The sequence below is a fragment of the Spizellomyces punctatus genome, assembly GCF_000182565.1.
Source record: "Spizellomyces punctatus DAOM BR117 chromosome Unknown supercont1.5, whole genome shotgun sequence".
NCBI lineage: Eukaryota > Fungi > Chytridiomycota > Chytridiomycetes > Spizellomycetales > Spizellomycetaceae > Spizellomyces > Spizellomyces punctatus.
In genome coordinates, this window is record NW_015971541.1 from 1024381 (window position 1) to 1048126 (window position 23746).

Here is a 23746-nt window from a genome sequence, read left to right on the forward strand (position 1 = left end):
AGTTGTCCTTGTTGCTATAGCAACATATGCATCTTGCCTTTGACCAAGCTGTTTCTTTGATCTCTGTTAACATTTGTTAACAATTAACGCAAATATGAACGATATTGTAACACCTGGACAGCGACTAGCGCACGCTGGCGACTATAAAGGTACTCCACGAACGAAGGACTTTATTGGTCGATTCTTAAGTCTGACCGGTTTTTGTCCGTTCCCTCCGTTTGTCTAGTATCCTCTGGAACATATCAAAAGTGAGTTGTGGGGAGAGCTTGGTAGAACTGTTCTACTGGAATGGCGAGTGGTATCTTTGTCCATTGCCGTTATAGTTGCCGCACGAGCTGGGTTCCGGCTATGGAGCTGATTGACAGAAAGATCACGAAGGGGAAATCCTCACTCGCTCACTCCTGAACGTAGGGACGATTTCATATACGCCTCAGTAGTCGGCATAAGTCAGATATTACCACCAGAAAAAGAAGGCGAAGTAAGTATGTCATTTTGCAACGTCACCCTACACCCACGTCGCTGACTTGTTCGATAAAACGCGAATAGTCTCCAATAATCACCGTAACACGCCACAAAGAATTCAACCCAATACCCGATGTAGGATCTATTGTAACGGGCCGCATCATCCGAGTCAACCAATTCTCTGCAACAATGACCATCATGGTAGTCGGGACAGCACCATGCAAAGAAAACTTTCAAGGCGTCATTCGAGTACAAGATGTGCGAGCAACGGAGCGGGATAAAGTCCAGATCTACAAGAGTTTTAGACCAGGGGATGTCGTGAGGTTGGTCAATAAAGCGGGCACCCATACTCCTATGCAAGTACATAGCTAATAGGGCATGACAACAGAGCCGAAGTGGTTTCGCTTGGTGATGCGAGAAGTTATTATCTTTCGACAGCTAAGAACGAGCTGGGAGTGATATTTGCACAGAGTATGGCCGGATACACCATGATTCCAGTATCATGGGAGGAGATGATTTGCCCAAAGACAAAGGTAAACATCACGATATCCATGGCAGGTGACGGTAAATGGACTTCTACTGACTTTTGTGGAATACATAGGTTGTTGAGCATAGAAAGTGTGCAAAGCCAGAGTCTTGAGACGTTAGGAGGATTTGGGGGACTCAGCGCCGAGTAGCTTAGCCGTATGCACTTTACCAAATAGATATGCGTATTAAGAATGTCAAGATTCTTTCCCATTTCATATAAATGGAGATGCTCACACATGGTAAACGGAAGATCTCTGCACCACTGTTTGATAAGAAGCAGCCGTGCTGTCGCTTTTCGTCGTAAGAAGTGGTGCTCAATTCGATTGAGGTAAGAAAAAGTTTGGTAACTACGGGCGCTGCTCAGATGGACATGCAAGATGATACTTTGGGAACAGTTCGCTCGTGTGAAACGATAAATACAGATGATATTCGAATGCGCCATCCACAGGAGCGATCCGTTCACAGGCCGTCCGACCTGTAACCCCATACTAGCCCATCTAATCATCTCGGTGTTATGTAGCAGGGTGGAAGGAAAATTGTCTAATACTGGCTATTTGGATATGCTATCCACAGTTTCATGCATTTGTTGCGTCTTTGTCGAAGAATGTGATGCTGTCTTCGTCCAGGTCTGATGGCAATTTTATGTCCTTGACCTCTTGGAGGTAATGCTTTTGCAAAGCGTCTCTTACTGCCTAGATTGTGAGGATGCGACCATCAGCACTTATCACACCAGGAGCGGCCCTTGTAATGGATAACTTTGCTTACCCTTGTTTCTGCCATTTCCAACGAGCTGCCGTGCCCCTCCCCAATCTTCTCGACTCCAGAGTAGATTCCCACAATAAATACAGGTGAGCTAGATTGTCGACCGCTTTCCTTTACCAAACTAAAAGAGAGAGCTGATAAGAATACGCGTGGACTGTTGGCCCTTAACATTCCATCAAGTGCTTACCGTGACACCGGTCGGACTTGACCTTTGGCCTTGGTGATTTGTACCAACAGCCGCTTGGGGTTGAGCAACTTCAAGTGTGACTCTATATCCACTGATCGCGACAGGAAGTGAGCATGGACAAACTGTCTCGTAATCTTGGCTCCCTTGTCTTGATACAGCGCCCCGATCAACGCTTGCAAGACTTTCCCCGCTACAAGAGCTTCCCCATTTGCAGATATTTGGCTAGTCTCCTCGCTGTTACCCTATACGGTGAAGCAGAATTAGTTCATACGTCCACAGATCGGTGGCCGGTACTACACGAACCTTCCAGCGCATCACGGTTGGTATCCCGAAATGTTTTCCCAAGCTGGCCAAGGCCTTGTCGCCGATGTAAGCCTTCACCACGCTTTCCACCGACTCCGCTGGCAACTCTGGAAACTTCATGTAGACATGCTCTGTAACATATAGTCCCAATACTTTTCCACCTTCAAGAGGTCGACAAGGCCACTGTCAAAATCTACGAATTTTGAAATAAAGCAGTGGCAAAGGACTTACCCAGATATTGAAGTCGGGAGAATGCTGACTTTGGCCCTGATGGGAAGGACTTGTGGGTGAGTGCCTCGTTCAGCAGTTTATTGTCGGAGAACTGGAATCCCGTCCGTGCCGAAAAGGCTGAGAGTTTGGCGAGGTCTTGGGGGGAGGGTGTAGATGTATATGAAATTGGTCGTGATTGGAGAGTTGTGCATGGCGCTTGCTGACACCACGCTCTTACAACTCGAGTTCGGGAGCCAAGTAAAAGGGTTCGCATAATGACAACGGTGACCTAGGTGGATGGCAGGAAGGTCCCTTGAAGCTGAAGATCGTCGTGTTGCGAGTTTTTGCAATTGCAAGAATGGCCGACGTATTGCCATGGTTACGTCGGTTACCATCCAGTCGACGCGATTTGACCTTTGTCGTTGGTCTTCCCTCATCAATCAATGTACGGACCATAACAATGCTAAAAAGATTTTTTAAATGCACGGCATGTCGTAACCGTGCTGCCTCACCTCGGCTGGCGTCAATAGCGGGGCAAGTACGAAGAATAGCTACCACGGAGCGCAATGACGATTCAGTTTCGATAGGAGAACAATTGCATCGAGCCTTTGCGCCGCTCCTGTCCAAAGACCCACAAACAGGTGGAGCTGCATCCGATGCTTTAATAGACACATCTGACCTTCCAACAGTTGCCCGTTGGACTGTCGCTCCGCGCAAGCGTCCTGTCACTGGTGCCATGGACACGTCAGGGTCAACGGCTGAAGCCCTCCACGCTGCGCTACGTTCTCACAATATTCGTCAGGCTTGGCAAGTATACAAGAACATGTATCGAGCGGGTAAATACGATACCCTTCATGCAGACGATCACAGCACCATACTCGGTTGGTTGACGGCACATACACTTCCCAGCCTTGCTGCTATTCACGCTGCCCGTGTTCTTGCAAATATGCGACGATCTGGCTACCGTCTGGACCTGAGAGATTACCATGCGACGATGTTGTGTCATCTGCGGAATAACGATTTACGTCGTGTGGCTGAGACGTTTAAGGCAATCCGCGCGGACGGTGAACGACCAGACGCACGCGCTTTCAATCTGTTGATTGCTGCATATGGGCAGGGTAAGGATCTACGAGGTGCATTCAGAGCATGGGAACAAATGAAGCGGGAGGTACCGGGGGCGCAGGCCGACATGGACTCTTGGGCCGTCATGATCGAGGCATGTGGTATCTCCAACAGGATGGATGAGGCCGAAAGATTGTGTGATCAGCTGCGAGCTGCAAATGCGTATTCAGATCGTAAGGTCTATGAGGCTATGATACGAGCGTATGGAGTGAACGGAGATCTTGAGAAGGCACTCAAAGTGTTTGGAGAATTGAAAGATGGGCGTGCACGGGAGAATGTAGATTTGGAAACGTACGATGGCATCATTTTGGCATGCGAGGCAGTAGACGATGTGGAAACAGCGCAAGAATTGTGGGATGAATTACGCGAGTTTTGCCGAGAGCATGATCGCCCCTCGCAGAAACGAGCTATTGCGCCCCTTGTGACCACTTTCAACCGCATGCTGTCGCTGTATGCGCGGCATGGCGACGTTGGCCAGTCAGAAGCATTGTTCAAGGAGAGAAGCATGCTGTATCCGGAGGATCTTGCTAGTTATCAACATCTTCTTCGTGCCTACGCATATCGAGAAGAGTGGCAAGGGTGTGTCAAGGTATATGAGAGTATTGTTAAACGAGGGTTCTTGCCGGATATTGAGATAGTGCAGGTGGCCATGCATGCACAGAGTAAGATACGCTAAGTCATTTGTAGCAAATATTTACAAGAGTGTATATAGTACAGACTACGGTTGCCGACACAGGCTTCCGTATTGTTGGCAATTATCACCCCTAGTCCCATCCAAACATCCATTTTCCTATCGTCTTCTGTATTCCCCCAATCTCCCACTCTCTGCGTCCAATCCACAGATCATGTGTCATGTCCAATTTTCCGAACACACTTCCGCCTTTCCACGCCAGCACTCTAGAATCAATGTCGCGCGGGTTTTGCAATAGGCGCGGAGTCAGAGCGGGAGTAGCTCCAGTAGCTGACGCTGCTGCGAGCCTTTCTTTTAATGGCGTTCCTTGGAATACTGTTCCAAGCCGCTCCTCCAGCAATTTCGCCAATCCTGGTACCATTCCCCCGCCGCCCACTACCAGAATCGAAGAGCACAGCTTTCGAACGCGTATTTCTAGGTCGCCATCTTTCATGTCTGCATAAGTTTGCGCGTATAGGCCAACGGAGTGTGCCAACGCTGCATCAAGAGGAAAGGATATCTCAGATAACGTTCCCATGAACCGGCGCCGTCGGAGGAAGTGCATTATCGGTGGTGGTTGAAGTACATCATCCGGTGACTTGGGTGCTTCAGAGAATCCTTTTGTATTTGCTATTGTCACTTCTGGACTTTGCGCAGAATTCCCCCCAGCCTCGTAACGGATTGCTCCTCCTTGCGTCGGACTCGCTAGCTTTGGATCTACTGATAGCACATCGGCAGCAGAGGGTTGATTATCCACCTCGAGGTCTGTTGTATTCGGAATATGACCCTCAGGAAATTTGTCGCTGTCCGCATTTTTCGACTCGCGTATGCGTTTCCCGTTGGTGGCGAGTTCTGCCGGATGGCTGATATAAGAACGGTAGGCTGCGGCTGCTGCAACTCCTGCATTGTGCGGCAATTCATCTCCCTCCGTGTCATCCTCTGCGTTGTAATCCAAATAGGTTTCGCGAAAAGCAACATGCTGTAGCTTTTTGGAGAAGTCAATCACGTAGGGGTGGAACAGGACCTGCGATGAGCCGTTAGCCTCCTTAAGACTTGATATTACAGTTCGGAGCAGTTAATACGCACCCTGGGAGCAGTCACCACCTCATCGTAAACCTTGATCCTGTACAACAGAGTTGGTTGATCGGGAGCGCGAACGCAAAAGTTGCATAGGTTCACGGTCATGTCAATCTGTTTGGCCAGAACATTCAGCTTTGGACATTCCGCTCGCCCATTGCGATAGATAAGCTGGAACCCACCTCATTATTCGTGCAAAACTTTTCCTTCAGTTCGTCTGCAAGGAGCCAATCATACACATTCTTTTTGGGATTGAAATCGGTATACGGAAAAGCACTATTCAATAAAAGTTTCATCAAGAATGCCGTAATGTCATCGCCTCCGTATTTGAGATTGACTCTAATATATCCAACCATCAGTTAAACACACACTCATCTCAAGGGTAGGCTGACTTGCACCCACCTTGTATCTGCAACACACATGCCGTCTTCTACGCATGATATGCTGGTCTTCTGTGCTCCAATATCAATCACGCATGCAGTTGTAATCCCAGCGCCGAATGTGGCAGCCACAGATTCCTTGTTGAGCGATGGCTAGTGTTAGTGAGCGCTCACGAAGCGCACCAGTAACGCTACGGGACATACTTGGAGTGCTGTTACTCCCCGAAATCCCATGTTACGCAGCAGGAGTGTCGTCATTTCACGCACATGTGCTTTACTAAATAAATCCGGCACCAACCACACGACATTGTATGATCCAAATTCAGAACGCAAAATCCCGAGTTCGCTTTCAATAATCTCGCTCCATATAGTCTCCATATCGGCTAGACAACCCCATATTGACGTGTAGTCCGACATATTTAGCATCCCATGCTGGATTGGATAAAAGGCACGATAGACTATTGCTGAATCTGAAGGCTCGTCTTCGTCAAAATTTTGCGGACTCACGATACGCAGAGCCTTTTAATTATCGTCAGTGTGTTGGGTGGATAAATGCGGTCTGGCTCTAGCAGGTCATCGACAGCCGTACCTTTGGCCCGACAATGTAACTCTCTAGATCGTTGAGCTCTGTCCATTCTATTTTATAAGGGTCATTATGATCCGGTATCGTTTCTGGCGTAGCCTGCGAATTGAAGCCCACTACTTGACTATGCGCGTTCGGTACAGCCCGGATCTTCTGCGTTCGCATGCGATGCCGTATATCCTCCTGGATGGGATCATACAAGCCCGGCTCATCCCGAATTGTGTCTGGAAAAGTTTGGGCGATTGCGCCCGGATTGGCAGATCTGGTCTGATGGACCTCTGTGCTGTCTCTGGTTTCGCGAACTTTCCTCACGATAACGTGCGGTACTTCTTTTGGGAACGCATCAGATGCTCTGCCCACGCGAAGATTACGGGAACCGGCATGGATAACAATTATGTCGGAAAAGTTCTCATCTGGCTGGACGGAATCATGGCAATGTGTAAGACTCCCGCAAGGCATCCTATCCCTTACGACTCTGCCGAGACTATCCCCATCGGAATTACGAAAAAGACCTAGAGGTACAGCAACTTACATTCGGTTGGACATTATCGTTAACCTTGTCCGCAACAGCTAACGAGCTCGCGGTTTTGAGGTATGTAGAATGAACGTTCTTGGGGTTCCAATTCGGGTAACCTTGGATCAGTGGGATGGATGTAAACTTTAGCGAGGGTAGGTCGTTAGGTTGTTGGGCGTACATGAGCCGGGAGCAGAGGCGGAACCAAAAAGGACGAAGGAGGAATGCACCAAAGTACAAGGACTCTGCACTGAGAACAGAGTCCAACAAGGGTGACGCGACCGCGTCCGAGCTCTTGTCTACTCAGATATTCTTGTCTTCGCACCTTCGTCCGAGCACCATCTACAGCAGATCTGACCATATGAGAAGTGATACCCATTGTCGAGTACTCTAACTAGCTGCTACCAAGAGGCTTGTACACGCCCAAAACGTTACGATTGTTCCTAGCGGGACAGTACTCCCACTCCTGCTGGGCTTTGCTCGGATTGCTTGGCTGTCAAGCAGGGGATATGCAGCAGTGTAGGGCTGGTCCTAAGTAGAAGGAGCTGTGGAATAGTAGATTGTCATACTAGGTCAAATTCATGGGGGAGACCACAAGGGATGCACATACACTTAGCGAAAGGACAGTACAGCGCAGCTTCATCCACATTATCAATTTTGTAGTGAAGCTAGCCCAAGGCGGTAAGGGTCTTATTCAGGTCACTGACGGAATGGTCTTTGGTCACAAAGAGGAGAAGGAAAGCAATTTATTACCCGTCGTCAGAGTAAGAAGTGGAAAATCAACTGGTCCCAGAGTCGAAGACTCCTCTGTTCCCCTTCCACCAACACAATGCACAAGAAGATGCGCGGCAGAGAGCGCTCCCAAGAAACCGGAAACGTGTGGAAGACTTGACTGGGAGTTGGTGGATTAATTTGGAGCATATGTAAGGAAGTGACTGGAAATGGCGTGAGGTTTTCGAGGGTTGCTGCACACATTTACGCGTTTGGGAATAGTGATGAATGAGGAGGGAGTGGAATGGGATGTAATGCCATTGGCAAAGTTTTCCCATTCGAAGCCTGGAAAAAACGACTAAAAGAAGAAGCATCCGGAAGTAATAAAGGGTGCTCAAAACCGAAGCTCCGCCGTGCCAAGAAGGAAGACCAAAGCACTTATCTCCTGCCCGCTCGCGCGTCGAGATGAAGCAGGAGACGCAGGATGTGAAGCCATGCGGCACAGAGTTATGCAAATACTCTTGATGCCAATAGGCCGGCTGCTAGAAATGACAAGAATGGAACGGACTTCCTCAGGGTTCCGCATCCGGTCTGGGTCAGCATTGTCTGCGAGGCAAATCTGCCCGAAATGCACCTGTAGCTATTGATAATTTGAAGTGCATGTTGGGAGCAGAGACTGAAAGGGCACGATTCAGAAGTGGTACGAGCTTGAAACAAAATCGTTGAGAGAGGGTCTCGCTTTGAATTCGTATTGTTGACCAGAGTGCGGATTGTATTACATTGCGACTGATTGAAGGAGAATCTAGGTGATGAAATCAATATCCATTGGACTCTGTCTTCGCGGCCTTTCTTTCTTTGTTCATTATCGTTATATCGCCGGCGGTGTTGCTGGTACTGGAATCAATCACTAGTCAGTCAGCGACAGATTACCAGGCATCAATTATTGCCATCGGATCAGGCATTGTTGGGGGCAATCTGATGCACCGTTGGAACGGTACTTCCCGTTACGCTGGTAGTCTTGGTCATGATTGCTGGCAAATAGAGGAGGAGAGAGCCTTTTCGGGCTCTTGGACGCCGGTGGCTGGGACCCGCGGATATTCATCTGCCAATACCCTAGGGTGACCGAATCCTCATGATTCGATCGTATGTTTGGGTGCTTCTTGTGGCTCCTTGCGAGCCAGGAAAACACCCGCAAACTTATCTGTGAGGCACCGCTGTATCATCGTTGGCGGACGGAGCTCTCCAATATGTATTTTTATGACATGTTGAAATACGGTTTTACGAAATGATGGTTTTGCGGCCAATGAATGTGATTGTATTTTTGTTCTCAAAACATTGGAATTTGGCACTGTTGGCGTCTCCCTTTGCGTGAACCAGATTGCACTTTTAATTCATAATACAAGCGTTCAACGGCTACCCAAGTATACCCTTTGCAGAAGGCACGAAGTATTTCCCTCGATGTTGACCACGTTTGGGAACGGGTTTTACATGTGTCTCTAAGACAGACATAGCAATCGATGTCCGCCTTACAATACCGATCCATTGAGTAGTAGAAGACGGTAGCAAGTAGAGGGCCACATCTAGCGCTAACTAGTTACTACCTTGAACATTTTCAAACCTGAACCTAACGAATAAGAGTGCCTAACAACAGGATTGGTAGGAGATAAACAAATGGCCGTCCTCATTTGAGTAGTCGACATATAACTTTGTCAATTCATTGATTTATCTTATGTCGAATACAGAATATTATTATTCGCTTGCCTGAACATAAAATTTTTGAGAATTAAAGCATTTGCCTAAAGGTGAGTCCATGTCGATTCTCTGCAACATATTCAGTGCGCCCTTCCTTCCAATGGACCGCCCACAGGAGAAAAGAATACTTGTTTGATCTTTTCGAGACAAGACGTCGGTAAGGATATTACAGATGATTCAGATTGAGGAAAGCATGATCTTATTGCAATGAAGGTGATTATGGACTGGACGAGAGTATCACCCTGCTAACTACGACATACATTCAAGGTAAATGATTTGAAAATCCACGGCTGGAGTGCTAATAGAAACGGAATGTGTTAACATCTTGCGAACCGGATTAAAGAGCAGCTACTAGAATACTATTAGCCAAGTAAGGTAGAAAACATTAACAAAAACAAACAGTCTCTGGTTGCAAGTTATATCGTAGAGGTGATCATCGCAAATGGACAGCGAACGCGACGTGTGTCCGTAAAAGGCAGCACAACTGTCTGGCACGCGCTCTCCCACATGCACTAACAATTCATGGCATGAGCAAATAGTCATTTCTGTCGCTTCTTAACGTTTCCATCTGCCGCAATGGAGTCATATCCTCTGGAATATGTTCTTCACCATGTGCCGCTGATGGCGGTTATGGGTCTCATTGAACCGGATGTCGAGCCGCCGAGTGGGACTACCGACACGCCAAAGAGTTCGTCGCTGAAGAAAGTCCTACTCTCTGTATTGATGGCAAAGAACAACATGAGCATCTGGGATGCAGCAGCCAAGAGAGAAGGCTTCTCTGCTTTTTTTCACGTCACCGTTTTGGACAAGGTACTTTTCACGCTCTTGATGACTCGACCGCATGGCAGGTTGACAAAAGACTTCTGTTCTGATCCTTTACCCAGGCACACGTCTTTCCTCCCCGGAAACTCCAAAGGGCAACACCAGTTCAGCATTCCAATTTGTCTCCTTTAACTCCTGGATCGCCTCTTTATCCTGATGGTCTTATGCTCCCTGCATGGATACAACGGCAGAAAGAAACGAGACCTGCAATAGTTGTGGGTTTCTACGATTTGTGGGAGCGAACAGAAACGCTAGACAATCGTGACCCCTTAGGCGTACAGCAAGCAATGAGCATAGAGCGCGAGCGTGATCTCATACTTTGCGCAGAGATCAACGAAAAGAAGCGAAATGCAACTGATCGGGGCATCAGGTTTGCTGTGGTGCTCATAATAAAGACGAACCCGGCAGGTAGGTCCTCTCAGTACCAAACCCATTCGGACACGGCCCGTGCTCTGGATTTTGATGCATTTAGTGCGCAGATGACCCACATCTTGACGAACGAGTATCTTTCATTCGACGAACCTGTGGGTTGGATCTCAAAAGCTCGTTGTTCGTTCTACCGTCCGCCAGCACAGATCCGCAACAGTTCATTACTATGTACGTAGGGCTAATGTCCTGTATATAGACGAGTGCTTATTTGCTGAGTGCATTTTTGATTCAGGATGCAAAAATCACTGCATGATTCGGCCTGTAGCTACTATCGCGATCATGACAAACGCATAAGGAAGAAAAAAGCGCGACTGCCGCCCATCTCCGCTCGTGCAGTAAGCACGGCGCCGTCTACTTCTGCTGCATCCCTTCCAGGGATGGTCAGCATATCCAGCGCCCAGCAAGCAAAACCACTACCGCCGGCTGGCTGGCACTTACGGTACGAATACAAATTGGCGGTGTTCGCTGAATTCAGACAGGATATGGAGAATGCTATCAAGTACGTGGAAGCTGTGTGACATTGTTTTCAAGCTGCTGATCTCAGAGTCTGTTTAGGCATTATGAGACTGCATATCAATTGTTAATAGAGTTGTTTCACTGTGCCATTTCCGGTGGGGTGCTCGTTCCGGGAGGCGGAGGGTCTGCTCCAAACGATCTCTTGCAACCCTTCACTCCTCGCTGGTTGGAAGCCCGGACGTTGGTCGATTGCATTAATCTAAAGGTCGGTACAAGAGTGAGGTATTAACGGATTGATGTGCTCAAGCTAAGACTCATCCGCAGCGTTGCGACTACCTTAGATTTGCAAACTCCATCTGTACACCGACCGCCCTGTTCCCGCATTACAACAATTAGAGAAGCATCTTACCAATTGCAAAAGCTTCCCCGAATTTGTTGGTCCACCAAGTACTGAGCTAACGTGGGAGGTCTCTCCGGGATTAACTCAATTGGCTAACCTCACCGGCGGTGGGTCATTTGAATACTGGACATGGGTGTCTACGCAGTACGTTTCATGATTTTCACTGGTCAACCTCCGCATCCGCAGACTGAGTCACTTGTATGAATCAGGTATCGCGTCTTTGGGGAGCTTATAGAGTTGGCTACCGGGAAGATTGGGTTACGCTTACCCTTTCCACCGCCGGGCTCGCTACCGGCAGCACACACAGCGACGGGTCAGGCGCAATCTTTCTTGAATACTCTGTCCAACAATAGCATGAATGTCCTCTCTGGCGGAGACGTTCCCGTTGCTGTTTTTGGACCATTCAGTGCCACGAATGCTTCTCTCGTGGTGCAGCATGCAGGATACTATTATTTCCTTGCTGCTCGTTGTGCTGAAGAGCGATGGAAACGCTTTGCAGAAACCGAGAAGGTGAGAAAGGCATTCGCTCGTAAGAATAGGACATATAATAATGATAACCCTAGGCCATTACGTCGGCCCCGCCTCCGCCGCCGTCGGCTGCTACATCCGTCCGAGGCGGACAAGCTCGCCTGGGATCTTTTGGTACTTGCCGTTTATCTTTTGCAATCACGGTTGAACTTGTGTAGGCTGACAAGCGCCACCCGCTAAATGCTCCCTATAGCCGAAATATCTGGGTCACCATTTTCTGCCATGATGCCAAGCTCACCTATGCATGCGCACAATCTCGGTGTGTCACTGGCCTCCGAGCGAAGTGTAGATCACGCTACCTTAGTCATTGAGCTCTTGACAAAGTCTTACGAGCAGTTCAAGAAGCACAGGGCCGGGCGCATGACCCTCTTCCTCGCTTCTGAAATAGCTCGGGTGTATGAGCAAAGTGGAAAGTACGAGATGGCGCTCAAGTTTTTCGAGCGGATAGGAAAAACATATCGAAAAGAGCATTGGCCCAATGTTCTCAAAGATGTCTTGAAATGGAGTGTACAATGTGCCAGAACCTTGGGTCGATGGGATGTCGTGGTTGAGTGCCTCGTGGAGCTGATGAGCGAGCGGATGGCGGGTGGGGCCGAAGGAAATGCCGAGCAGGAAGCTGCTGTACAGGAGCTCATGACCATTTTGCGCGGCGATGGACAAGATATGACCAAGGGACTGAGGGTGGCGGTGGATATGGACCAAATCGATGGTTTCCTACAGTGCAATGTTCAATTTAAGAAACACAGCACGTATGTGGGGGTGTCCGCGCCGTTCCAAGTGGTTTTGACTGCCGCCTCAGCCAGATCACCTCCTATTGCGCTAAGAATTTCAAAAATACATATTGGGTTTTCCGATGCACGGTTCGACCATGTCATTCTTGACAGGGAAGGCGGTGAAAGTAGCCTCTCCTCGTCTGGGCGGAGAGTCAAGTGGCTCGACATTACAAATTGTGAACGAAAGACTCTGGAGGGTGACGACGGTCATGAAGTATGGACGAAGAAAGTTGACTTGGAACTCCTTCCTGGCATGACGCAAGTGTTGGAGGGAGTGGTGATACCAGGAGAGGGGATGGATTTAAAGCTGTCAACAGTGTCAGTTGTGTTGGCGGCTTCGGACGGACAAGTGTCACTAAATTTCAATCTTTCTGAACGGGGGGAAGACACATCGGCAAGGCGCAAATGGTGTGTAATAGATGGCGCTGAATCGATCCCTCGCTGGGTTATGCTTGATGGTTATGGCGAACAAGCAGCACTCAGAGTCATTAGGCGACAGCCAAATCTATCGATTCATTTGACACATGCGCCCCCAGGGTATATTGACGAAGTTTACTGGGTAGTTGTTGAGGTCGTAAATGAAGAAAAGGAGGAAATAGAGGCATATCTTGATCTGGAATTCAGAAGCTCTGGAACGGATGGTGCTGATCCAACAAGTCATATCACGCAAAGGTTCGAAGATATTGCTGGCGAAGCATCATCTCCCGCACAACCTGCCGGAAGCGACAGAAATGCAATATCCGCAATACGTTTAGGCGTTATTCCTTCGCTTTGTCGCGTATCGCAACGCTTCTGGCTTCGCTGCAGGCAAAACGCTGGCGAGCGGGTCATGTACAATACGGTGTACTACCGGACGACTTCGTCCACGGCCACGTTATCGAACACATTTGAAGCCCCTCAGCCATCGACTCATCCAGACCTTTTCTTCCGAAAAAATGAAAGTATCCGATTGAATTTCATTAACGGATTTGAGACAAAGTTCTCAATAAATTCAGAATATGGAATGCCATTTGAGACAACAGAGGCGGGACTGCTGTCGCTGCAGGATGCGGATGGCAGTCTGGAACTAGTTGAGAAACACAGCATAGTCGCCGCGGTCAAATGTGTCGGCCCTTGGGACATGGAAGTCGCGGAAGTAAAATTCATTCCAAGAAATGTTGAGGTACATTATACCATGCGCACTTACAGCGCTTGCCCAATGTAATAATGCGTTGATTTTCCGTAGCAAACACAGGCTCAGCATCCCGGTATTCGCAGCGTGCTAGTCGAAACCGTAAATACGCTGCCCACATCCGCAAACCCCATTGAAAGTAGGTATTTTCCATTCGGTTGTGGCAATAGGGCTGTGCTGGAACAAAATACTTCTTGGCCTGCAGGCTGGAAATCAGGACACGTATGGAACGGAGCGTATCATGCAATGGTTGCGGTCGACCCAGGCGCCGAAGTTGAGGCGATACCCGTCGGGGACATGGTGGTACGATGGCGAAGGTATGTACAGTGGGGATTGCGCACGGGCCCGAGGGCCGTCTTTCTCATGTACTCTCTGTGACAACAGACGGCAAACAGGAGATATCGAACCAGCATGGGCTCAGACAGTACTTACAATACCGGATGTACCCCTTCAGCATAGAGATATATTGATCTGCGTTGGTAAGTTTTCTCTCTAATGTTCCCTTTCCTATCATAACGTCTCCTGATATTGTTGTTTCGCGCCATATCATCGGCAGACATCCCACCGTTGCTGCACCACACAACCCCATTCACCGTCACATACGAGTTGCACAATACATCGCTTGCAATACATCATCTGTCGCTGTCTATGGAAGTCACTGAAGGCTTCGTTTTCAGTGGGTGCAAGCAAACGCACGCGCGAATGCTACCTCTCAGCTCAATGAGAGTGACATACAACTGTGTGCCAATGGTTTGTGGGAAGGCCGCCCTTCCTCGATTAAAAGTTATGGTGATCCCAGAAGGTGCAGAAGAGAAGGAAGGGTCCCCACGGGAGGTGAAGAATGTACATGTTCGGGGCGGGGTGGAAGCCGGGTTGGGACCTGCTGGGGAGCTAATGGTATTTGTGAGGCCGCGGAGCGGTCAGCTATTGGAACGACCGTCCGCAGATACGATGCTATGAGCTTGTCAGTATAGGTAGTGCAAAAATAATATGTTTTGATAATACAGATATCCCATCTTAGAGTACCGCTGATGGCGGACATTTTTCACCCACAAACCATATTACTGAGGGACAATGGGTGATTACCGTACAACGGATGGATCGGACACTTCCCGCATAGGGAACATTAACCAAGGGAATTGTACAGTGATTTCTAGATAGCCTGAGGAATGATGAGCCGAACGCTGGAATTAAAGCGGCTCGGATGTCAAGGACGAATTAGAGGACAGCGGTAGTAACACGAATACTGCGCGCCTCTGGTCTTGGGCGACAAGCGGACGGGGAGACAAGTTTATCGGTCAACAAAAGTATATCGAACTTAGGGTCCATGGGACACATGTATGGATACCTTGGAAAGCTCCAGTTAGAACAGATGATGATAATAATAGTAACCAAGTAGTAATGTGCCTCTTCTCTAATGGGTGCAATCAATCTTATTACTAGTACAATTAATTGTAGAGCTCCTTGTATGAGTCTTGAAATGTGTAGACTTAGAATACCAAGATCTATAGCTGATCTCCATAACACTGGTCATATTTTGCATAACATTACCCTTGCTACACATGCTCCATCTCGAAACTTTTAGTTCTAGTTGTATCGCGGGAATCTAGTTCTACTCTATCTATGAATCTGAAATCACTCTCATCGTTTAAGACATGTCGAGCAGCGAGCCACCGAGCTGTAAAGCAAGTTTCTTGGAGAAATCCGTGTTCCAGTACTTTGCTGCAACGTCCTTTGGAATTGGCGGCAGCGAAGCCAGCTGTCCCTTGATCTCGGCTGCGCGTGCAAGAGCGGTGGTGAGGGTGGCCTGGACTGCGGGAGGTTTGTATCCAGATGGGAAGCTTTCCGTCGTGAACATCCAAGCAATCTGCGCCATGCTAGTGTCTGAATCAGCCAGGCCGTTGTTGGAGCCGAAGAGGTCAAGGATAAAGGCGGCTTCACCCAGAGCAAAGAATTCCGGCATGGATGGATCGACGACGAGTGAGCCGTCGGGGTTGACAGAGAGACGTCCATAGGAGAATTGAGGATTGTACATCTCAGATTGGGTCTCACGAAGATGACGGATGTGGGCCATGGCCGTAGAATTCAGTTCAGTAAAGCCCAAATCCCTGACGTATTGGAGAGAGTTGGCGAAGAGGGTGCGGTTGTAAGAGTAGTTGTCACCTGAGCGGGATGTAGCAAAGTCATTGCGCGAAATGGATGCATCATGCTCCACAACGAATGGGACGTGCTTTTTCAGATCCTCCAAGGCGAAGGGTACGGCGATTCCAGTTACGGGGTTGGACTGGATGGCAAAGACGGTTGCAGTGAAGTCTGGCGAAAAGTTGTAGGCGTCCGACAACGCTTGCTGAAGAATGGGAAGAGTCAGACCCTTGCCGTCTCTGGGTAAGAATCCGTGGTTTGCCAGAATGTTAAGACCGGGACATGGTCCACGAGAGGCGCCAGGAGGCTTGAGGAAGGGGTGGAGGGCAGCAGGGAGTGCGGTAACAGACGCTGCACTTGCAATGAGATACAGGGCGAAGCTCTTCAAGGCCAACATGTTTGCTATTGAATGTGAGTACTTGTGATGACGGTTCTATGAGATCTTGGTACTGGGAGAGAAGGTGGAGATGATGGCCCTCCATTTTATAGACATTTCTCCATTACAGGGACTGAAGTTTTTGCACATGCGGTGTGTTGACATGATGTTTGCTGGTTGGTTTTCTTTCTTTGTGTGCCGCATTCAAAGAGCGAAACAAATACGGCAGTTTATAGTATCTGCGCACTGTCGGCTTTTCGACTCTCCGCCAAACTCCGCTACTTACAGTAATGCCATTCACTGCTGTTTCTATTTTCAACCAAAAACCCTGGAAGAGGAGTTGTTTGTTCGACGCTCGCACCAGCAGCGTGGCGGTTTTTGTTGTCTGAAACTCCACGTCAATGCACGCCGTGGCCCACGGGATATAATCCTGAATGGTGAAGAAGGACTTGTTTATTTTTCATCTTTGAAAGAAAACGTTTGTTTGGAGGACGTTTGTGCAGCGTCTGTGTCGATTCAGCGCGTTGGTTTCATCGCCCAGACGACCCTAATGTGCGACAGCGGCGAGTTCTTTCGATTGTTCCAGCAGGTCAACAGCCGTCAAAGCAAATAAAGGATCTTTGTTGACTTCAACCGACGGCGTGCAAGGAAAGAAGAATTGGAATCCACAAACGTTGTAAATCTTGCGTTAGCGCTAACTCAAATCGAGATAATAACTTTGTAAACACTGTCTCCCAAGGAGAATTCAACCATGCATTTTCTGTGTCGTGAATGTGTGCTTATTGCATCTGCAGTGGTGATAGCATGAGTTAAGATTTTGACTAGTGTTCACTGTTGCAACACCTCCAAATTCTTAAACCATCACATCCGTCCAGTCCGAAAATCTATTGTAATCTCACATAAATATTTCGTTTGTTTTACAGTATGTTTTTCAAGTTTTAAATACAGATTCAATTCACCAGGGGGCAGTGCATGCACACGTCAGCAGCACCCATCAATATCAGTAAAACATGGCTTCGAACTCGAAGCGAGGATCATCGGCGTGTTGGACAATCTCCTCAATCTGCCAATGGCCGACGGCGTTCACCTTCCTAGAACGGTTGCAACTTGTAGTTCTGTTTCTTTGAGACTACGTGAAATCATAAATGTCTGAAGTTTTGTCTGTTGATGGTGCATTGCCCTGGATAGAATTTCTGGAACCTCTAGATTCCTTAATTCTTGCACCGTAAATAACGTCGAGAGCAGTGGCTTGGGACAACAGAGAAGGGTGTGTTACAAATCACTGACGGACATTCGCCGTTAACTAAAGAGACTCCTTGGAATGGTGCCGAGTAGGGAGGACCTTTGCCGATTCCTTAATAACTATGTAGAGCAAAACAAGGTATAACCTGACCTTTGATTTCACATGACAAGTGATAAAAAGAAAGCACCTTACATAGGTCAATTGTAACATTGGACTGTTAGTGCCTTGTTGGTGTAGGAACGTCAAACTATGGCCTTTTATGGCCTTTTACAGCTACTGAGGATGCAGGCAGTAACTAACGGCATCTTCGTAAAGCTTTTGCCAGCGCGATCGAGTATGGCTGCACTGCGCTTCCTGGTGTAAGGCAGCTCTACCAGGGTTGCCAGATGACCAACGCAAAGAGATATTTCCTAGACTACCAGTAACTTGCAGTATATACAATACAGTTACTTTTGTGCAGGATTCCTCATCTGCCGAAAAAACCAAGCTCCCAGGATCGAGAAGCATTCTGCAGCAATGAAGATCTAACGATGACTGCAGCTTCCAATTGGCTCTTGCTCTCTTTTCATGTTGACGAAGGTTGCAAAATTCACAACCTCAAGCCTGAGCCCACTGCTTTTTATCCTTCCTACGATTCTAATCCTGCACAAAATACCAACAGACTTGTCTCATGCATCCGATGTTGTGACCCCCTCCTTCTCCTCTGTTCTTTGATGAAAGATGTGATGATGAATTTAGAAAAATCCGTATCATGGACGGTTGATAACCTACTGGAACTGAAGTGAACTTACGCTTACCGAATTATTAGCAAACCCGATTTGAATTGATGACTCATTGTTCGACTTCCGCAAGATCGTGAACCAACTCAACATTCAGTTCACCATCTTATCGAGCAATGTCGTCAAGTACACTGCCCGCGTATCCTCCACCGCTCGCGCAGGACCAGCTTGATGAGCTGAAGGACCATGCAGTGGACTGGGCTTTGGCTCATGGCTTCGTCGTCCGTCCCCCACCATCGTCAGTAGGAAACCAGACTATTCCCGTCGTCACTCATGCACCTTTTGCCCTCTTTCCGTCTCCATTTCCGCGGCGGTGCTACGAACAAGCGTTGAAACTACAGCCGCTTTTCAATGCCTTAGTGGAGAGTGTGGCCAATGATGATTTGTTTCTGCGCGAAACGCTTGAGAGGTGTGAAATACTCCCGAAACTTTTCTAGACCGCCAAGCCCATTTCACTTTCTTACACACTTCTTGCCCTCAACTCATGCCCATCTCGACAGTCTTTCCAAAGTCGACGATTTTGTTGGCCGGCTCTATGATATTTATAAGCATGTCCAGCAGGAAGGAGTAGCACAGGTACATAACCATAACCGCGCGTTGAACGTAATTATCACCTCTCTGATATGGCTGCATGTGAAGCCAATAACCCTTGGACTTCATAGATCCGACTACCTTCTTCATGTTCCCTTGGATGCACCGCCAAAAACTGAGCCTGTGCTCCAGCAAGTGGAACTGAACACTATTGCCTCCTCGTTCTCGAGCCTGTCTCATTTGGCTGGCGATTTGCACAAGTAATGTGTAAATACGTTCCCGCCACTGATGGAGGATTTGATAACTCATCTTCGCACTCACCATCAGCTTCTTGGTGAATCGAACCAACTACTTCAATGATTCGTCGTTGCCGTCCCCAGATATTACTCTTTCTGCTCTCCCTCGTAATTCATCAATCAAAGACATTGCCAAGGGCATAGCAAAGGCTTGGAGCCTTTATGGCTCAGCGAGGTACTGAAGTAACACATCGATTAGGACAAGGTGCTCTCCAACTGATACACATAAATGTCACGTTCATGTGCAGCGCTGTCGTCATCATGATTGTGCAACCAGGGGAAAGAAACGCATTCGATCAAAGATGGATTGAATACAATCTCTTCTACGAGTATGTTCGATAGGATGCGGTTTGGATCTGAAGCTGTTGGGGCAACCGATTGACATTTGGCCTCTACAGGCACAAGATCCGGTTAATACGTTGCACGTTAGCTGAGATTGCGGATCGCGGCACGCTTCAGGGTGATCAAAGAAAGTTGTTCGTGTAAGTGGAGGTCCTTCGACATCGGCATCCGCATTATACCAACTCGTGGGACAGTGGACAATCGGAAGTTGCAGTTACCTACTTTCGTGCCGGTTACGCACCCACTGATTTTCCCTCCCAAAAGGTCGTGTTCCTCCTTATGCATCTTAAGCTAAAGATGTAAACTCAAATGGTGATGTCAATATAGGAATGGGACGCGCGTCTTTTGATCGAACGGTCTCGCTCTGTAAAATGCCCAAATATTGCGTACCATCTTGTTGGTACAAAGAAGGTACAGCAGATTTTGGCCAAACCAGGGTTGCTGGAAAGGTGAGATCTTGTGTCATGTCATCTAAGGATAAGCAGCTTATCTTTAGTGAGCTAGGTTTGTGCCTGACGCAAGGCACGCCAAAATGGTGCGGGATTCTTTCACCGGATTGTATTCGCTGGATGGCTCCCCAGCAGGCGAAGCTGCCGCAAAAATGGCACTGGAAAATCCAGAAGGATTTGTCATGAAGCCTCAGCGAGAGGGTGGAGGTAGAGTCCAGTGAATATTTCGGTACAGGAATGCAACTATAAGCTGAGCAATTTCTTTTTAGGTAACAACATTTACGGAGAAGATATTCCGAAAGCTCTGTCCAAAATGAGCGTGTCCGAACGAAATGCGTATATTCTCATGGATTTGATCAGGCCACCTCCGCTCGAAAACATCATGGTGCGGCAAGGCCAATTGATTAAGGGAGAGGTAGTAAGCGAACTTGGCATATATGGCCTGTGGGTCAGGTGCGTATGGTGGACGCCTATTGGTCACTCCTGCAAAAGACGCCTGAATGACTTTTGCCTCATTTTAATAGCGACGGTTCTGTTGTGCACATGAATGAGACCGGAGGTCATCTCCTTCGGACAAAAGCTTCGACGTCACATGAAGGAGGTGTTGCCGCTGGTTTCGCGGTATTAGATAGTCCTTTGCTCATCTAGAATAGAGATTCGCCACGAGATATTGTATGAAGACAATGATATTAGGAAACATGCAAAAGTTAGCTAGTTGATTTGAGTTGTCTGGCCCTCCTTAGCGGCCTCACTATATCCGGATGTCACGCTATCTGCTATGCTAGGTAAAGGTATGAAGCCCAATTCCTTTCGTAGCTCGTCCAATGGACGATGCATATGCTCTTCGTAATAAATGTTCAATAGAAATTGACAACTACTACCGCATTGCACCGCCCATGGGACATAATGAGAAAACAGCACCTCCCGTTCTGTCGATGTCAAACGCAAAGGTCCAACGAACGCACTAAGCATTGCGACAGGAAAGCCACTCTGCACAAACTCTAGCCATTTTAGTCCAATCTCTGCTTCGATTGTTGTCGGGAGACCGGTGAGGGTGTGCCAAAAGTCATGAACCTCACGATACCGCTGCATCACGTACGCTAGCTCGGTATTTCCTATAAATTTGACCTGCATCGTGATCGATGTGAACTTTTATTCATTGAACAAGCCTAGACTATTGACTTACTGGTACTCTCGTGTCGGGCGACACATGTTCGGTATCCAAAAAACGTACATATTCCCGCCCAAACGTGCCATCCGGCAAACCGCGCAGCCGATCTAGATCCAGCGTTGTAGTATTGATTACAGGCCTCTCGCGCAATATACGGCGTCCTACGGGATGAACGAGCATCTTATCCCGTGCACGTGCCAGAAAGTACGGACCAGTTGCTTCTCCAAGATAGGCAACCGTTTCTATTTTGCAGTGAACATAACATGCGGTTGAGACACTTTTATAGGGCACTGCGCCGAGCAGTGAGATTCAATCGTACCTTGACGTGTCGGGTCGGCCATCGCACCAAATGCCGAGGACACTGCTATCCAAGTCCGTTCCAAGAGTCCTGGATCACGTCTGTGTTCAGTATTGCTCGAGTTTGCGGGGCCATATGTGCCGTGCGCCCGTCGCGAAGATTGACAGGTGATCGGCAATCGCAAGCTCCAAGGTAGGTGTCGCGGCGAGCATAATGTTTTATGACAACGGAGCAGCATTTTGGTCATCTGCCATGTCTCTCATCCCATCACCGCAACAGCGTGCTTAGCTTCGAAGATCCATCTAAGCCACGCGACTCGTAACGCGGTCCATCCCCGACAAGCATTTGAGCGCGCATGCAATAGGAAGTCTGCAGTCAATGAGTCGAAACGTTAGATGGATAACCGGTAAGCAATGTTCGCTTCTATGGTATTTGGCATTGTGAATTGACGTATTGATCGGATCGTCAAGATATTGATAAGTCATGTCTCATTACAAATTTCGACAAAAGAGGATGGCACCGAGGAACAGAAGGTGAGGAATCAAAGGACAGCAATTAGAAGGTCGTTTGTTAAAAGTGAATTTTTGATAGATGACTGGAACTTCTTTTGGGCAAGTAAGTTTACACAATTTGTATTAAATATCTCTTGGAACGTATCATGTACCAACATCCAGTCATGATGGGCAAAAGATGTATACAACTTCCGAACAATCATGTCGCCTGAATCTGGATATCGCCTGGCTGAGAACCAGTAGGTATCAACTCTTGTTATGAAACGCTGTATGCAGTCGCTCACTGAAATGTCTACAGAATCATCAACCATTTCCCAAACCACCAGGAGCTGACTAAAAAGGATTTGATGGTGAAGAATATCAAGCGGTACCGAAAAGAATTGGAGAGAGACAAGGCAAATAATTCAGACAAAGCGCTGGCGCTTGAGACGAAGTATCCTTACCTAGGTAAAATGCTGTGTCAGTTCTCAACGATAAGCGGGAAAGTGACACGTTTTGGCGCATCAAGACTTCCTGCCCGTTACGTACACCCTTCCGGGCGACTACAATCTATTCGCGGAAGAGTTTCGCAAGAATCCTTCCAGTGTTTGGATTATGAAACCCACCGACAAAGCAAGAGGCATTGGAATCTTTATTATAAACAGACTCCAGCAGATTAAAAAGTGGTCCAGGGATAACAAGATGCAGTGAGCATTGTCTATTTTGATTTCTGATAATACCCTGACTGTGACACGGAAGATATGTTAGATGGTCCTACGCAAATTGTAAGGACACTTATGTGGTCTCCCGGTACATCGACAACCCCTTGTTGATCGGAGGGAAGAAATTCGATCTGCGGATGTAGTGAGTATCCAGCTATCCCAATTTCCTTTCACTATTGCCCCAACGTGCTCTGAGTACCCTGAAATAGCGTTCTAGTTACCTCATGGCGTCCTTTGGTGGCATATAAATATACACAAGGGTTTACGAGGTTCTGTGCTGTCAAGTATACGTCCGACGTGGAGGACCTTGACAACAACTTTATGCATCTCACTAACGTGTCGATTCAAAAGTATGGGGTTAGTACATTATTTCCACTTTCTATGATGCACTGTTTGCATGGCCTGGCATTGTAAGCCAATAATCAGGGTCTTACAACCTTCATAGGAAGACTATAACGAAATCAATGGTGGAAAGTGGAGTCTCAAAAATCTTCTACTGTACCTCCAAGCAACCCGTGGCCGAGCCATCACATCAAAACTGAATGATGAAATTGATTCAATCATCATGCATTCTCTACGAGCTGTTCAGAATCTGATAACAAACGATAAACATTGTTTCGAATGCTATGGTTACGATATCATCATTGATGCGGATCTTAGGCCTTGGTTGATTGAAGTGAATGCGTCACCATCTTTGTCAGCCACTACGGCGAGTGATAAATTGATGAAAGTATGTCGGGAAATTGTAATGTGCTACGTTTTGTGCTCGGATGCTTGTCCTATATCTGATGTCACGGTGCTTCTTTTTTATTTAGCAATGCCTCATCGATGACATCCTAAATATTGTTGTTCCCGAAGACTTTCCCGAGTACGTATCGTAATGCATATTGTGCCTGAGAGCAGGCATGCTGACAGCTTTTTACAGTCTTAAAGGTCAACGAGGGGGAGTTGCTTTGATGAAGGATAAAAAGAGCTGGGGCGAGTTTGTTCTCTTGCCAGATGTATCGTCTGATAGACCAAAGTCTGCATTGAAAAGCAATAAAGCCAAGATGCGGTGAAGCAGTCC

The 23746-nt window shown here is 47.8% G+C and overlaps 10 protein-coding genes across 12 annotated transcripts; 6 read left to right on the forward strand and 4 right to left on the reverse strand.

Moving 5' to 3' along the window:
- Positions 1-70: 70 nt before the first annotated feature.
- Positions 71-1230, forward strand: SPPG_03458 (exosome non-catalytic core subunit CSL4). Its single transcript, XM_016751719.1, has 6 exons — positions 71-149; positions 227-248; positions 412-478; positions 547-785; positions 851-995; positions 1064-1230. The coding sequence occupies exons 1-6, from the start codon at positions 95-97 to the stop codon at positions 1100-1102; spliced, it is 567 nt and encodes a 188-aa protein (XP_016609699.1). The 5' UTR covers positions 71-94; the 3' UTR covers positions 1103-1230.
- Positions 1231-1292: 62 nt separating this feature from the next.
- SPPG_03459 (mitochondrial 54S ribosomal protein YmL3) lies at positions 1293-2791 on the reverse strand. The gene is made up of 5 exons (XM_016751720.1): positions 2474-2791; positions 2243-2403; positions 1940-2181; positions 1756-1873; positions 1293-1682 (listed from the first exon to the last, which is right to left on the reverse strand). The coding sequence occupies exons 1-5, from the start codon at positions 2724-2726 to the stop codon at positions 1566-1568; spliced, it is 891 nt and encodes a 296-aa protein (XP_016609700.1). The 5' UTR covers positions 2727-2791; the 3' UTR covers positions 1293-1565.
- Positions 2792-2810: 19 nt separating this feature from the next.
- Positions 2811-4355, forward strand: SPPG_03460 (pentatricopeptide repeat domain-containing protein; the record flags this gene model as incomplete). Its single annotated transcript, XM_016751721.1, has 1 exon — positions 2811-4355. The coding sequence occupies one exon, from the start codon at positions 2811-2813 to the stop codon at positions 4248-4250; it is 1440 nt and encodes a 479-aa protein (XP_016609701.1). The 3' UTR covers positions 4251-4355.
- Positions 4229-7512, reverse strand: SPPG_03461 (uncharacterized protein). The gene is made up of 9 exons (XM_016751722.1): positions 7409-7512; positions 7204-7343; positions 6817-7140; positions 6291-6701; positions 5906-6220; positions 5724-5839; positions 5504-5660; positions 5331-5435; positions 4229-5268 (listed from the first exon to the last, which is right to left on the reverse strand). The coding sequence occupies exons 3-9, from the start codon at positions 6979-6981 to the stop codon at positions 4339-4341; spliced, it is 2199 nt and encodes a 732-aa protein (XP_016609702.1). The 5' UTR covers positions 6982-7140; positions 7204-7343; positions 7409-7512; the 3' UTR covers positions 4229-4338.
- On the forward strand, positions 7077-8616 carry SPPG_09119 (uncharacterized protein). Its single transcript, XM_016757276.1, has one exon. The coding sequence runs from the start codon at positions 7380-7382 to the stop codon at positions 7707-7709; it is 330 nt and encodes a 109-aa protein (XP_016609703.1). The 5' UTR covers positions 7077-7379; the 3' UTR covers positions 7710-8616.
- Positions 8617-9744: 1128 nt separating this feature from the next.
- SPPG_03462 lies at positions 9745-14889 on the forward strand. 2 transcript variants are annotated; one of them, XM_016751724.1, is made up of 13 exons: positions 9745-10071; positions 10146-10491; positions 10563-10680; positions 10745-11011; positions 11068-11233; positions 11310-11512; positions 11578-11878; positions 11932-12010; positions 12090-13869; positions 13927-13979; positions 14046-14157; positions 14225-14319; positions 14397-14889. In XM_016751724.1, exons 1-13 carry the CDS (start codon positions 9838-9840, stop codon positions 14798-14800), a joined length of 4158 nt encoding a protein of 1385 aa, XP_016609705.1. In that variant the 5' UTR covers positions 9745-9837; the 3' UTR covers positions 14801-14889. The 2 variants fall into 2 exon arrangements, with proteins under 2 accessions (XP_016609705.1, XP_016609704.1); XM_016751723.1 differs by having other exon boundaries at positions 12090-13831; positions 13895-13979.
- Positions 14890-15260: 371 nt separating this feature from the next.
- SPPG_03463 (uncharacterized protein) lies at positions 15261-16417 on the reverse strand. The gene has a single exon (XM_016751725.1). The coding sequence runs from the start codon at positions 16377-16379 to the stop codon at positions 15489-15491; it is 891 nt and encodes a 296-aa protein (XP_016609706.1). The 5' UTR covers positions 16380-16417; the 3' UTR covers positions 15261-15488.
- A 2038-nt stretch (positions 16418-18455) lies between these two features.
- SPPG_03464 (glutathione synthetase) lies at positions 18456-20865 on the forward strand. The gene is made up of 11 exons (XM_016751726.1): positions 18456-18789; positions 18881-18956; positions 19020-19171; positions 19239-19382; positions 19456-19536; positions 19606-19689; positions 19744-19813; positions 19877-19998; positions 20054-20205; positions 20268-20451; positions 20523-20865. The coding sequence occupies exons 1-11, from the start codon at positions 18497-18499 to the stop codon at positions 20644-20646; spliced, it is 1482 nt and encodes a 493-aa protein (XP_016609707.1). The 5' UTR covers positions 18456-18496; the 3' UTR covers positions 20647-20865.
- SPPG_03465 (uncharacterized protein) lies at positions 20667-21739 on the reverse strand. The gene is made up of 3 exons (XM_016751727.1): positions 21489-21739; positions 21185-21411; positions 20667-21126 (listed from the first exon to the last, which is right to left on the reverse strand). Exons 1-3 carry the CDS (start codon positions 21712-21714, stop codon positions 20710-20712), a joined length of 870 nt encoding a protein of 289 aa, XP_016609708.1. The 5' UTR covers positions 21715-21739; the 3' UTR covers positions 20667-20709.
- Positions 21740-21834: 95 nt separating this feature from the next.
- On the forward strand, positions 21835-23743 carry SPPG_03466. 2 transcript variants are annotated; one of them, XM_016751729.1, is made up of 11 exons: positions 21835-21873; positions 21938-22000; positions 22059-22082; positions 22158-22218; positions 22278-22426; positions 22488-22665; positions 22727-22822; positions 22890-23037; positions 23126-23425; positions 23496-23548; positions 23606-23743. In XM_016751729.1, exons 1-11 carry the CDS (start codon positions 21846-21848, stop codon positions 23736-23738), a joined length of 1233 nt encoding a protein of 410 aa, XP_016609710.1. In that variant the 5' UTR covers positions 21835-21845; the 3' UTR covers positions 23739-23743. The 2 variants fall into 2 exon arrangements, with proteins under 2 accessions (XP_016609710.1, XP_016609709.1); XM_016751728.1 differs by having other exon boundaries at positions 23126-23410.
- Positions 23744-23746: the final 3 nt, after the last annotated feature.